The sequence below is a fragment of the Lagopus leucura genome, unplaced genomic scaffold (genome assembly GCF_019238085.1).
Source record: "Lagopus leucura isolate 7727_CA_CO unplaced genomic scaffold, USGS_WTPT01 Super-Scaffold_100047, whole genome shotgun sequence".
NCBI lineage: Eukaryota > Metazoa > Chordata > Aves > Galliformes > Phasianidae > Lagopus > Lagopus leucura.
In genome coordinates, this window is record NW_024962293.1 from 2,559,735 (window position 1) to 2,574,567 (window position 14,833).

The 14,833-nt window shown below is 46.4% G+C and overlaps 1 protein-coding gene across 2 annotated transcripts in view; it reads left to right on the forward strand.

Moving 5' to 3' along the window:
- ATP9A (ATPase phospholipid transporting 9A (putative)) overlaps window positions 1-14,833 on the forward strand; it is a 52,521-nt gene that overhangs the window by 27,204 nt on the left and 10,484 nt on the right. For both annotated transcript variants that reach the window (XM_042884893.1, XM_042884895.1), the window contains exons 15-23: window positions 2,498-2,659; window positions 8,406-8,498; window positions 9,319-9,402; window positions 10,155-10,325; window positions 11,947-12,045; window positions 12,299-12,388; window positions 12,489-12,633; window positions 13,386-13,450; window positions 14,192-14,347. In XM_042884893.1, the coding sequence (XP_042740827.1) occupies window positions 2,498-2,659; window positions 8,406-8,498; window positions 9,319-9,402; window positions 10,155-10,325; window positions 11,947-12,045; window positions 12,299-12,388; window positions 12,489-12,633; window positions 13,386-13,450; window positions 14,192-14,347 (1,065 nt within the window). The remainder of the gene's footprint in view (window positions 1-2,497; window positions 2,660-8,405; window positions 8,499-9,318; window positions 9,403-10,154; window positions 10,326-11,946; window positions 12,046-12,298; window positions 12,389-12,488; window positions 12,634-13,385; window positions 13,451-14,191; window positions 14,348-14,833) is intronic.

The following is a 14,833-nucleotide window of genomic DNA, read 5'->3' on the forward strand; positions in this document are numbered from 1 at the left end:
AGACATCCTCTGTGCATGTCGCTCTAGATGGTACAAAATGCAGGATCAGCACAAGTCAAGTCCTTGAGAAGAGAGTGATGCTGTTAAATAACATTCCCTGTAGGGGAATGACTTTGGGCTCCGGTTAAAGGCAGCCTTTGAAATCCTATATCAATAAAATATTACCATGGCAGGGAAGGTCAGTTTATGAAATGAGTACAAAAACTTGCATTCTCTTTACTTTAACAGCGAGGGTAATTTCTACCAGTTGGCATAGGATTCATTTCCTGTAACAGAAAGCAGGATTTCCTAAATTTGTTTCCTGTGCACACTGCCATTTAGAAGTCTTGAAGTATCTTTATTCAGATATCAGTTACAGCCTTGGGGCTCTGCAAGCGTGTCAGTTGTAGCCATACAGTAACTAACAGGGGAAATGAAATAGATATAATCTGATCAGAGATAAGAGTGCCTGAGATTCCTGGGCAAACAGTCTTTAACCCTGACAACCCGCCACAGCTGCCAAGACATGAAAGGGTGCTCTGATCAATGGGCTTCTGCCCATTGCCTGTGTGCCTAGGCAACCCTAAATGGGACGTTTGTAGAGAGACTCATAACGCAGAAGGATCAATTTGTCTCTTTAGAATGAAGCTTATTAGTTGATATTTGCTTTGGTGGCTTGGATAATTTAATTCCCAGAAAGAGCAGAGTTGGGGGGCTCTGCGCTGTGCTGCTGTAGCTGCTCTGGTCTGTAGCGCACAGATCTGTACCTGACCCGGCCAGGGCAGGGCTGCAAACTCCTGGAGTGAGCTCAGAAACCTATTCATTTCTCCTCATCTGTCAACATGGGCTCTCCTGAAGGTGTATGAGGGGTTTCCATCTTGGTAGAAGATGCCAGCATATCTTGGATGTTTCTCATCTTTTCAGCGTGACTGGGAGCCCCACCAGCTACTGGTTTACGGGTGCAGAGCAGACCTCCTTTATGCTGCTCTGGAAGCATAAAGTTCCTGGCCCTGCTGGAGAGCAGCCAGTTCCGTTCGGTTGGTGTTGTGCCCTGGTGTTCAGGGCCAAGCACATCGTGCTGTGTGGTGAATGGGAATGGCAACTTCAATGCTTGTAGCGGATCTGATGGGGACACTTCAAAACTGTATCATTTTTCCTCTCAGGTTACTCACAAAGCAGTGCACAGACTGGGAGGTGGTGAGTTACAAGGGGTCAGCATCACTTCTCCAGTTGGACGTGCTTCATCTGGGGGGCCATTGAGGGCTGAAAGAAGTGCCCCTGGACACTGCAGCAAGGAGGAGGGGCAACGTCCTTCATTATCCCTCCCCTTTGTTGTCACACCTTTTTGTGGTCCCAGGGCAGACCAAAATGAGTAACGTTGCTCTATGAAATGCAGTTAGTTAGAAGTATGATGTGCGCAGCGTAGCAGGGATTCCAGATTCCATGCTGCTCTTCCCGTTGCTTTTCTTTCAGAAGGTTCAAATGCTTCCTAATATAGGATTGGGATGAGATGCTGGCAGGAGGGAGGAAATGGGCACCTGGAAGGAAGTAGCAATGAAGATAGTCTGAGATTTATGTCTTCTGCCCACACTGGTGAGCTGCAAATGTCTGATGAACATTTAGTGCCATGTACACTGAGAGCGCTCGTGTAACATCACCCTGCAACAAATTCCAGTCGTTGCTTATTAACCAAAGTATTAGAAACCTGAGCTCAGTTTCTGCTCTGGGAGGCGGTGAGAAGGATTATGCAGCTGCACGCTGTAATGCATGGAGGATGTCTCAAGGAAAGTTGAAAAAGAATCTCAGAAGATCCTTTGATTTGTTGTAGACGTTGTGAATAAGCCTACAAAAACTGACTAGCATAAAAACAAATACCGACTCAAAATGACATAAAGGCCTTTAAGAACAAAGCCAAATCAGCTTGTGTTTTTTCATAATTGTTTAAGACTAGAGAAATTTTAGGTCACTTTTTAATCTTAACAGTAGATGAAAAAGGAGCTGAGAACACAAAGGGTTGTCCAATTAGACCAGCTGCATTAACTTCCTTAGTAAAATCTTGAGTCGACGCGAGTATTTGTAGATTTAATTTCTTCCTGTATCTAGTGATTTCCCACAATAAATGCCATTTCCTGCTAAGAAATTTTGGGTAATAATTAAGTAAAATCAGAGCCCCAAAAGCCCAAGGAATAATTAACCTTCAATCAGCAGCAGCCCCGTGCCCAATGCTCTCAAGCTTTGAAAACGTCACTGTAAAATACTTGTAATATTTTGTGTCTGTTTGGATGAAGTGTCCCTTGATCCTTTCTGAAGGCTGCTGATGTATGGGCTGGTGTCAGCTGTGCTGCCATCCTGAAAAAGTAAGAAGAAGAGATTGATGTGTGGAGGGAAGGGCTTCTCTGTTAAGAAGTGCCAGTTAGGCAGCTTTTTTTCACTTTCAGGCTCAATGAATGGGAACGGTTTTAATTCATGAAGCATAATTTCAGAGCTAGATTACAGCCTGCTGTGCCTTCCCTCTCAGGTGGCCCTGGTGCAGTGGACCGAGAGCGTGGGCTTGACGCTGGTGGGCAGAGACCAGTCCTCTATGCAGCTGAGGACACCGGGTGGCCACATCCTGAACTTCACCATCCTCCAGATCTTCCCCTTCACTTACGAGAGCAAACGCATGGGAATAATCGTCCGGGTAGGTGGCTTCAGCAACGCTCTTCTGTCTTTGTGGCTGTCCTGCGAATGCAGTGTGGGAGGCACAGTGCTTTTGCTCTTGGAGCAGTGTGGCTCCTCAGGCTACAGGCTGGTTCTGTGGTTGGAGCCAGCAGCATCTCAGTGCTGGGTTAGTTTGGTGGTACGTCCTTTTCCTTGGTCAGATATGGCCATGGAAATAGGAGGGGCTTGGTTGGGCAATAAGGAACGAAAATCAGAATGTTTTGGCTGGCTGTGCAATGAACCTCAGCAGTTCTGATGATAAGCAGAGGTGCCACGTTGTTTCTCAAATAAGCCTCTCCCTAGAAAGCTAGAAGCCAGCACTGCCAGCAAATGAAACAGACACAGCCATCCCCTGCCCTGGGACCTGAACTCAGTGTTCCCTCCTGTGGCGGCTGGCACGGAGGAAGAGGAGCTCAGTGAGTGCAGGACTGCTCTCCCCAGGGGTGAGGCCCCACCAGCCTCAGGGCAGCTCCAGTTGACTCTGAAGCTTTGCTCTGCATCCCTCGGGCAATCTCTGCAATGTTCCTCTGCAAAAGGTCCTGCTCTGTCCATGCTCTGTTGGCATGTAACAGGAGGATGGAGACAGCAACTGAGGAGGAGCAGAGGGATCATGGATTGGTGCCACTGCACACAACGTCAGCGTGCTGCTCCTGGTGGTGGGGAAGCACTGCCCACGCCTCTGCTGGGTCCTGTGGAAGTGCAGGACTCCAGAGGAGGCATTTGATGTAGCTGCGGGGAACATGGTGGGTTTTTTTCCTGAGCTAGCAGCTCAAAACCATGCTGAGAATGCTATATCGTGAGCAGAGTTTGAAAATAGCTGAGTGCAGGCAAAAGGGTGCATCAGTGCAAGTGGGTAAGTTTATCAGCAGGCAGGCGCTGTGGAGGCTGTGTGTGCCCAGCTGAAATGGTGCATGTACCTTTGTGAGTCTGTCTGCAAACACAGTAGGAGATAAGACTCTTAGAAGTTAATTATCGTGGAAAGAAAGAAGAAAGTGTAGGTGTTTTAAAAACACTAGGAATGAATTGGTGCCACTATTGCCATTAATTTTCAAGATAGTGCTAGAGAATCGAAGCTAGGAAAATGAACAAGCCCAGCTGAAGTGAGCCGCTTCCATTTTCCTGCAAAGCAAATGAGAGGAGGCAATTTAAATATTTCTTTTGCAGATAATTAAAACATCCTTGTTATTTTTACTGAAAGCACCGACGGATAATTGGTATCAGGAATTTAAAGTATGAGTAGTAAACCTATAATCCAGGACAATAAATGATTTGCTGTATCATTTCATGTGATTTGCAGCCTTGTTATTTAAGGTGGGGAATGGGTAAGACTGATATTTGCCTCCTTTTGGATTGCTTCCTATTTATTTTGGGGTATCTGGGAACAGGGTGTAAAATATCTTCTGCCTCATGTTTAGGGTACAGCAGTAACAGGAATCGCCTTTGTTGTTGTTGCAAGCAGCTGTGAGCAATATCTACACATGGGCCTCCTCTGCAGCAGATTTATGTGGTTTGTTTGCATTTGTTAGCTTCACAGACCTGAACTCTGGAGCTCAGCCCCTGTCAGAAACTGCACCGTGAGGGGATGATGTTGTCGTGTTGTGCAACACTACGGTTGTATTCAATAACAGTAGATGCCACAGAGAACTTCAATTTTCCCATTACTGGGAGATTCTGTGATTAGGATGGAGCTGCAGTATGTGCACATAGTGACCTTTGCAAAGCCATGTGTGGCGATCTGTGTTCTGCACAGATTGAAATTCCCAAAAGCTCGTGTGAATGGATGCTTGCTTTATGTCACCTGAGTATTTTGGACTGGGATCTTCTGTCACCCAAAGAATGTCATTCAAATGCTGGATCACAGGCCTCAGTATGGTGGCACGAGTACATATTTCAAGTTGTTCCAGGCTTGGGAATATTAAAGCCTGCCTGGGGGCAGGAATGCTTGTTGAAATGGGCTGATGGGCCGAGCTCATGCAAAGCAAGCAGTGTGTTAAATGTTTGAGTGTACAGCCCCAGCTGAATGTGCTTGGACACACAGCTGTGCTGTGCTGCATGGGACAGCTGCCACGAGCAGCAAGCGCAGCGTCTTCAGCTGGATTGTATCTTACAGTGAAAGCCGTGCAGAGACTTCAGGTGGCCTTTCCAAGTCCGAGAAGAAAAAGATGAGCTATAAATACTCTTTCTTCCACGACTGCTTGTAATAAAGCACAGACTTTTGTTCTTGTGTCAGAAGTGTAAGAAACCAGAGAACGTTTCATTAAATTTTGTTTGTGTGCTCAGCGGAGATATGGAATATCTGAAATTCTTTCTTGTCTAAGTGGAAAGGTTCCCTTTTATCCCCCCTCCTTTATGTGTAGTAAAACAATAAGATACAAAGCAGTGATTTGAAGTTTATGCCTTTTGAAATAACTGTTAGCTGCATTCCTCTCATTTAGGAAGAAAAGTTTGCCTACTGTGTGTTGCTGTATTTAACATAGCACTGCTGAAGAAAACAGCACAACTCCCACTGCTGGTCAGCAGGAGCAATGCCAGGGCCAGAGCCGGTGTCTGTAGGACAGGTTTGTGCTGTTAGCAGAAGCAGTGCCCACCCTTTGTGCTCGTTAAATGTCTTCATTTTGCAGCTGTGAGCTACTGCTGTGCTGGTATAGCAGCCCATGCAGAACCGGGGTTTGAGGAGCACGTGTTGACTGCCTGGTGTTACCTTGCTCTAAAACACTGTCTTAAGGCAGTCTGCATTAAGAATAGTTAAACAAATAAAACTATTGAATGTATGTATTTACATGTGTGGGCAGTCATGTTGGTTTTGATCCGTGGCTTGCAAGGTGGTTACCTTTTCAGTAGATCTTTTACTGCTGTGCTGTGTGTCTAAAAGCTGGAAAAAAGGGAAAGTAGCATGAAGTGTCAAGGAGACAACAGAAGCAATGTGCTGGGAGGGGGGAGAGAGCAGCTGCAGGGCCAAACTGCACTCAGAATTGCACCAAGTAGGAGTCAGGTGATGGTATTTTCTGCTTATCCATGCAGCTATTGCCCGCTCAGAGGAACTGCCATTTTTCAGGCAGCAGGAGCCATTGTCAGTGCCTCGCCAGGCTTCCTGCACGACCTGGGTCTGGGATTTCAGTAAGAGAAACACGCACAGCGCTGGGCAGTGGCACAGAATCCTCGCAGGGACCGCAGCTCTCCTGCTGCTCCTGTCCTCTCTGGCCCTCACAAAAAAGGTCTCCTCCAACGCACAGCTCTTAGTAAATAAAGCCGTGGTCGATAGTGAAAACAAGCAGCAGATGTTGCCTGGCTTGGGATATTTTTGCAAGATCTGTTTGTTACGTATGATCAACTGTCATTTCTTTAGCTGCTTATTTCAGTTCTAAGAAGTCCTGTTTTAACAAAGCAGCCGCTCTTTGCACTGCTATTTACTTACTTATCTTCTTGTAAGGAGGCCTGTTTGTTTGACCACAACTTTTTCCATTCTTCTTTCTCTTTGCTTTTTTTCCCCTTACCCATGTGGAATGATCTTTGTTGCAAAGCAAAGATAGTGCTATTGTCATATCTGGAATTGAGAGAAGCCTTTGAACTGCAGCCAGAATCAGACCATGGTGGAAAAAGATGCTTCTCCAAAACAATGTAACTGGCAAATCTCTGTGTGGATTTATAGTGCGATCTCACCATAATATGAGAACGCTGTAACCTCCTACTGAACTTGCCGAGAGGAAATGACTAATGCAAGGAGATAGCTGATACAGTATTTATATTGGACAAAACCTCTCAGCTATCTTAGCCAGTTCTGCAGCACGGGAAGTGGAGTCCTTATGCAGTTTCCTACAGAGATGTTGGTGGACGCTTCTAAATCAAATAATTGAATAGATACACCCTTACCTTTACCTCTAACAAAATGTGTGGTGTTTTATTTGAGGACGTTTTGGTAGCGGCACTCATTTTGCTCTGGGGAGGTGGGATGTGTGGCTGTTGGTCCATGAAGGCTGAATGCTTCAGGGCTTTGGAAAGGATTCTGAAGCTTAATCATCAGAATCATACTTGTGAAGATCTTTGAGCTTGGTTAAAATGCTCAGTAAAGGATCCTTGGCCACTTAATTTTCCCAGCCAAGACACTTCTATTTCCTCTTTGGATTTTTAGTATCAGCATCAGGTGCTGCTTTTTCTTGCTGTGGAAGTGAATTCTGTCCCACTGGTGCCATGGGACATCAGGCTTTTACCTGCTGACTTGCACGGTGTGTGGGAGAGTCGTCGTCACCGGTTTCAGTAATGGCAGAACAAACTGATACCCATATTATGTAGTGCAAAAATGAAACAGCGTTTATTGTGTGCTTTTTTTTTTTAATTTCTCCTCCTCTGTTCATGGCTGTGTATTTCCAGACCCTCCTGGGCTTTTTGTTTTTGTGTGTGAAGTTTATTTTCTTCCTATCCCTGGTGGCTATCTTGGTTGATGGAGCGGTTTGTTCCTCACTCATTGTTTTGTCTCCTTTGAGGAAATTGCCAGAGTTTCCATTAGCTTGTAATACTGATAGCTGTGACCTCCTTAGGTATCTGCCTGGTTAGAAGGGATTTTTTAATTTGTGGTAATGTAAATACGCTTTGCTTGCAGCCTGCAAATTACTTCTATCAGATAAGGCAGGCAGCAAGCTAACCTTTCTGCAGCAAACATAAACTGTAATTATGCCCATACTGTATAATGTAACAGGGGCAGATTAGAGTGCCTTTCAGTCTGTTAAGCTTTGTGCATCTGTTTTATTGTTTCGATAAGTATGAAGCAGGTTTTCAGGGTAGGGCCAGAGGTTGTTCTGAAGGCACACACAGTCAGGATCACATGTTGCTGATTACAAAGCTGATCACACTTGTCTGAATTCCTGCTGCAAGTGCCTGAATTCCAATTGAGTAGAATCTCCAAGCCCCAGGACAAGGTGCTGGGCCACAGGGGCTTTCAGCCTGACCCAGTGCTGAAGATACTTTTGTGACTGTTGTGTTGAGCTCTGTGGAGAAGGACCTGGGTGCTCTGGTGGACAACAAGCTGGGCAGGAGCCAGCAGGGTGCCCTTGTGGCCAAGAAGACTGATGCTGTTCTAAGGTGCATTAAAAAGAGTGTGGCCAGCAGGTTGAGGGAGGTGATCCTCCCCTTCTACTCTGCTCTGCTGAGGCCACATTTGGAATGTTGTGTCTGGTTCTGGGCTCCCCAGTTCTAAAAAGACAGATCTCCTAGAAGGAGTCCAGTGAAGGGTCACAAAGGTGAAGAGCCTGGAGCATCTCCCTTATGGTTAAGGGCTGAGTAACCTGAGTCTGTTTAGCCTGGAGAAAAGACTGAGGGAAATCTGTTAAATGTTTATAAATATCTGAAGGGAGGTGGGAGGCAAATGGATGAGGCCAGGCTCTTCTTGGTTGTGCATAGTGATAGGACAAGGATCAGTGGCCTAAAACTTGAACGTAGGAAGTTACATACCAGTATGTGGAAGAGCTTCTTTACTGTAAGGCGATGGAGCACTGGCATAGGCTGCCCACAGAGCAGGTGGAGTCTCCTTCTATGGAGAGATATTCAAGGCCCATCTGGACCCCACCTGTGCGACCCATTGAAGGGAACTGCTTTAGCAGAAGAGTTGGACTCAATGATTTCTTGAGATCCCTTCCAACCCCTGAGATTCTGTGATTTTGTGAAAGACTCCTTGCTTAGCCCGCTCCAAGGGAGCTAATATTGCCCCAGCATTGACTCTTCTGCTTCTTCAGGATGAGTCAACGGGAGAGATCACCTTCTACATGAAGGGAGCAGACGTGGTGATGGCTGGGATCGTGCAGTACAACGACTGGCTGGAAGAGGAGGTATGGGGCAGTCTCTCTTAGCATGGGGGTTCCTTGTGTAAGTGCTTTTCTCCTACCAGGGCAGCACCTGACAAAGCTTCTGTTGTCATTCTGCCACAAAGGAGACAAGTGCTAAAATACCTGCAGGCCAAAAGATCATGCGTGCTTCAGTGGGTTAGTCTTTGGCCAAACATATATGCAGTAACAGGGAAATCGGGTTGCAAGTTCAACATGCTTAGTGCAGAGTAATGTCCATAAATAAAATGGATGTTACTCAAAACTTACTGCCATTCAGGGTCACCACATTTGTCATGAGCTTGATTCTGTGTCTGGATTTATTTCAGACTGAAAAAAGTCTTTTAGTTTCAAAACTCCATTTTGCAGCTTTGCATCAGATTTGCAGTAATGCCAACACACAGTTTGTAGCTGTGGCTTTGGTTACTGGTTCTCTCCAGCCCCACGCCTCGACGTTCATAGAAATAATGCATTGGCCTTATTTTATTGAGTTTATGGCCATAGATTCCAAGTCATCAAATCAAAGTTTTGTGTTCTTAGAGGCAGAGCAGATGAAATCAGTGGGGCTGTTTTTGCCGCAGTGATATGGCAGAAGGGACAGTTTTGTTTCTGATCACTGGGATAGATTGCAAACCATTGCAGATCTCCTTTTTTCCTTTTGAGTTTATCATGCACTTTATCAGATGTTGTAGACTCGCTGGGGTTGCTCAAATGGGACAGTTATTTTCTTAACCTGCTATCTGGCACTGCAGTCACTGAAATGCTGTGCATAAATCATCTTACTTGAGATAGAGTTTATGGTTTACAATGTGATTCTTCTTTCCAGTGTGGTAACATGGCTCGGGAAGGCCTGAGGGTTCTTGTTGTAGCCAAGAAGTCTCTCACTGAAGAGCAGTATCAAGACTTTGAAGTAAGTTTCTTGTTTTTTGTTTCTTTTTCTTAAACTAATAATCACAGAAATGACTCTCACAGACCTTTCATGATAATGCTGCCTCTCATCTCCTTATTCCTTCTGCTAGAATTGCCATTTTTCAGTGTCTTGCTGTTCTTTTAATCAAAGTGACTTTAAAAAGTGATATGTAGGAAACTGGATCCCATCCAGGAATCTCCACAACAGTTCCCAGTTCCTGCTTTATAATCCTCTGCCGTGACATGTTCTGCAAATATCCATTATTTGTTAGGCAAATAGTGTTTGTCTGGGCAGTGTATTGGCTTTTAATTTGCACTGTTGCATTTTGACACTGGGGGAAGCTACAAACATCCCACATCCAGCACAGCCAGGCTTTGTGTGTGGGATTTGTTAGATGGGCTCCTGTGGGCAGGCAAGATATGAGAGGGAACTGTGGGCAAACACAGCGATGGGGTGGTAGAGAGATTTTGGATTCTCTGTGACCCTCATTTGGGGAAGGGTCAGTCACCGCAGCCGTGAGGTACTGGGGGGTCATTCCCAGGCTTTTCTAGGTGTGCCAGGACAGAAGGATACAGACAGACTACCTGAAACACTTCCAGCCCATTCTGCAGCAGCACCTGGTGCTAATGGGCCACTCCAAGAGGTGTCTCTGAATGACAGCTGACAGCTTTGGGGGTCGCGCTGCCTAGCCCTGTATTGCACAACAATTTGAGCTGGCTGTTTGAATGTGGCTGTGTCTGCCCTGTCCCCAGGCACGGTACGTCCAGGCAAAACTCAGCGTGCATGACCGCTCGCTGAAGGTGGCCACGGTCATCGAGAGCCTCGAGATGGAGATGGAGCTGCTGTGTCTCACCGGCGTGGAGGACCAGCTGCAGGCAGACGTCCGGCCCACTCTGGAGACGCTGAGGAATGCTGGCATTAAGGTCTGCCTAACCCACCCCTGGAGGAGCACCTGGCCCCTTCGAGTCTGCTGTCCTGCAGGCAGAAAATGGGAACGGTTTGGGGCTGTGCTGGAGTAAATTTTTGAGTGGGTGCCGTTTGTGAGCTGGACCAACGAGTCTGGCTGATGTTTGTGCACAACTTCAGGCACAGGACGTGCTGGAAGTGGGGCTGCCGCTGGGGCGCGGGTGTCAGTGCTGCACAGCAGCCACGAGGGGGAGCCTGAGCCAAGAGAATGAGGGGCTGGGAGCGCGTCGAGGATTTTGGGCTCCTGCATCCGAGGCGGGCAGTAACGAGCCGGCTGTGCCCGCTGGGGAAGGATTCCAGGCTTAGTTTTCCGCCCTGAGAACTTGCCGTTCAGATCTCGGGCTCGCAAAAGGGAAAAAAGATGGACTAACCGTTCAGATTTGAACAAGGAAAGTAGGTAAAAGGTTCTGTTTGTGGGTTCTCTACTTTTCAGTACCAAAGTCTAGAGCTGTACTGTAAATCTAACAGCAGGGCTGTGCTTGGGATTTAGTTTGGAAGTGGAATTCCTGGCTTAGGAACAGCTTGCAGAAGTGCTTTCAGTTTGGAGCCGTCCCCACAGACAGGAGGACCTGGAGCCGCTCGCTGGGCACATGGCAGAAAGCCGAGCTGCTCAGCAGTGCTGTGTGCCTCCAGGTGGGAGCTGTGTGTGGGTCGCACCCTCACTGCCTCTGGCTGCTGCTGGGGGTTTGTGAGCACAGGGCACGAAGGAGGTGAATCACAGTTGGAGGCAGTCTAATAATTAATCTCAGGGACCGTTCTGCTGAGATCAAATCATTGCCCAAATTAAGATTATTAAACAAATAAGTGAGTCTTTGTGCATGTTTTCTTCTTTTCTTTCGTTCCTTTTTTTTTTTTTTTTAAGGTTTAAATATTCCTGGGTTTTGCCTTGAAACTGTGAAAACAGCCATGCGGTAAAAAAGGCAACAAAAGCCAAAGGAAAAACAACCAGCAAACTGACATATTTACAGTATGGAGGGAATTCTCTGCCAGATTGTAGCAGAGCATTGCTGCTGAGTATGGCTGCTGGCATTGCTTTCTAACATCCCCCCCTTGCCAGCACAAAATAAAAGAAGCAGTGTGTATATATTTATGTATATGTAAAATAAAAAATATATATTAAAAAAAAATACAGCAACAAAAAAACCTTAACACAAAACCAACTCAGTCTGTTCCAGATGCACACATCAGCAGTGAGCTAACCCCAGTTGCATCATCCACATTGCAGGCAGGGCCGTGAGGGATATTTCTGCAGAAGGGCCTGCTTGTTTCAGCACAGAAGAAATGGCTGGGGTGGGACATGTTAACACATGTGTTCGTGTTCCTTAGATTGTGTTTTGTGGGTTGTATCAGCAGAATCTTGAAAAACTGCAAGTTGTGTGTAGTTGGTGACCTCTTTTGCCTTTTGGCCTCTAAAAATCTTGATTTTAATTGGTGAGAATTTTCTTGTGCGTATTAAAATGGGGCTTCTTTATAGAAAGAAAATGTGTGTATGTGTATCCTAAGAGTCCTTTCATCTGGATGCCCTGCAGACGTGGCTCTGAAGTTCTGTGCTTCACACAGTGAATGCTTGGATTTCAGGTGTGGATGCTGACGGGGGATAAGCTGGAGACAGCCACGTGTACAGCGAAGAACGCGCATTTGGTGACACGCACACAGGACATCCACATATTCAGACTAGTGAGTAACACCACGTGCCCCTCTCAGCATCTGCTCAGGACACCAAATTCTGGGACAGGAGGGAAGCTGAGATCGCAGCTCTGTTCCAGCAGCAGACTCATACTGTTTGTCTTCTTTCAACCCAGCGTTCTCTCCCCTCTCGTTTATCAGCGTGCTGACTGTCCGGGTTGCCTTTGCCCCCTTTGGCTCCTGTTTGTCCTGTTGCTTTCAGCCCAGCACAGCAGCCCCTCCCTCACGCCGTGTTTCCCTGCAGGTGACAAATCGTGGGGAGGCCCACCTGGAGCTGAACGCCTTCCGCCGGAAGCACGACTGCGCACTGGTCATTTCTGGTGACTCGCTGGAGGTAGGGCTGTGCGCTGCCCCAGCAGCAGCCTGTGTTTCACCTCTGTAAAGGAGCGTCTGTGGGACAAACGTCAGTGATGCTTCTGATCTCTGTAAATTAGGTGTGTCTGAAATACTATGAGTACGAGTTCATGGAGCTGGCTTGCCAGTGCCCTGCCGTCGTGTGCTGCAGGTGTGCTCCGACACAGAAAGCCCAGATCGTGCGTTTGCTGCAGGAAAGGACTGGCAAGCTCACCTGTGCCGTAGGTAAGTGCTTGAGAGGAACCTGAAAAACAGCTTTGTTTTCCTTCTGGTGTCCTCCTGCTCACCTCTTAGGCGAGGAGTTTGTGGTTTAGTGTCTGTAAGGGCATCTGTGGCTGTGGCTGGTATGGAAAGGCTGAAGAGTGTTTTAAGCGGGTTGGACTTCCATGAAAACTGTTGGGTTTCTCTAGAAATCTGACTTCTGACAGCTTCATGCTACAACAGACGAAGGTTGAAGTCGGAAAGAAGAGTGTTTTAGCTGTGTACCCTGCAGTAGGAGATCTTTCACTCTCACCAGGGGTGAGTGAGCAGGTACCTGTAGCACGGTGTCATCCCATAACCCTGGAAATGCTACGATAAGGAACTTTTTATGTGTGTGTGTGGGATGATTGGTAAGATGCAGATTTGCATCTAGAGATGCACAGATGTTTGGGGTGGTGCCTTTGCACAACACAGTTTGAGCTTCATCAGATACAGTGTTATTGTTAATGTGAGCTTTATGTCAGCATCGCAGGTGAAGTTGTACGCCTGCCAGACACTTAACTCATCACTGACTTCCAATTCACGTGGGTCTGTAAATAAAACGAATGACAACCTTCTGAAAGAATTAAAATTCCCAAGTGCTAATTTTAAATCCTGCTTTTGTTAACAGAGTTCAGTATTGCTTCTGGTATTACAGCCTGGTCCAGGCACCTTTGATAAGGCTGAAAGTCATCTTTATAGCTAAACTACCAATTAATCCATGCTGTGACCTGCAGGTGACGGAGGGAATGATGTGAGCATGATTCAGGAGGCTGACTGTGGAGTTGGAGTTGAAGGAAAGGTGAGATTTCCTTCTGCTTAATAAGGCTTCCTGAAGCAATTCAGAAACTTGTTAGCAAGTGGCTCTTACATGAATCCTCAGAAATCTGTGCAAGGAAGTGAGAGGCTTCCACAAGAATAATCAGTCGTAATGAAGTCACAAGCAGTTTTAGCAGAGCTGAAGTTTCCTATTTGATTACTGGGAGATTCCCTGAGCTTGGACCCCATGTTCATTTTGGGATTTTTCATCACGTGCAGGTGCTCCGAACACTGGGGTTATGATTGCTTTAATAGCATGCACTCTACAGATGCAATTAACGTGGATTGTGTTACTTTAGAAAGCTCCAGGTTAGAGCTCTAGTTCCTGCATGTGACGTTGTTCCAAGTGAAAGGACTGGGTTTGGTGGTGGTAAAGACTGCTTGCAGCGTGCCAGAACGCATTGAGAGAACTGCTGAGACTGAGCATTCGATCAGAACCGACGTGGTGCAAAATGAGTGCCGTGTAACGCGCATGTTGTGAATCATAATCCAGAGGGCTGCTTAGAGTTGGAGGCCAGGACTCAAACGGGAATTCTTTTCATACTTTTGTCTTTGCTTAAAGGCTGTGGTGGAAGGCAGAAATGCTGAGGTAATACTCTTCCCCACCTAACGTATTGCACATTATCGTGGAAAATTCTGTCGTGGTAACTTAGTAGGAGTAATATATTTCTTTGTTTCCAGTAATGAAATGATCTGACCATGCTTTGGTTGCTGTTGTCTGCAGGAAGGCAAACAAGCATCACTCGCGGCAGATTTCTCTATCACTCAGTTTAAACATCTGGGTCGTTTACTGATGGTGCACGGGCGGAACAGCTACAAACGGTCTGCAGCTCTCAGTCAGTTTGTAATCCACAGGAGCCTGTGCATCAGCACAATGCAGGTGAGGTAATGTCGTGGGGGCTTTTCCCTTGAAGAGGTGGCCTAAAAAAGGCAAAAAGCAAAGGTTGTTCTTTTCAGTTTGAGTGCCACTGTTTCTTACGAAAGTTTTCATGGGTTGCAGACGGTTACTTTGTTATGAAAGCACACAAGATCTTGTTGTTGGACAAACATCAGTAAGTTTTCCAAAACTGGACAAACAATACTTTGCCTTAGGAAACACTGCTGTGATGCAGTGTGGCTTGGTAATGATGTGAAATACTGAAGATCTGAGGGAGGACAGTTCTCTTAAGGCCTCTGCTGAGTACGTGCACTGATTTCCAGGTTTGTTTTGGGTCAGGTCTTCAAACAGTGGGACCAAAGGTAAGCACCTGGCTGACGGGGTCTGGCCTAAGTTACAGTTAGATGGAGGCTGCTCTCTGGATGTGTATTCCTGTGCCATGGAGTACAAACACATTCCTCAAGAGTACTAAAACGTTTTATAAAATAC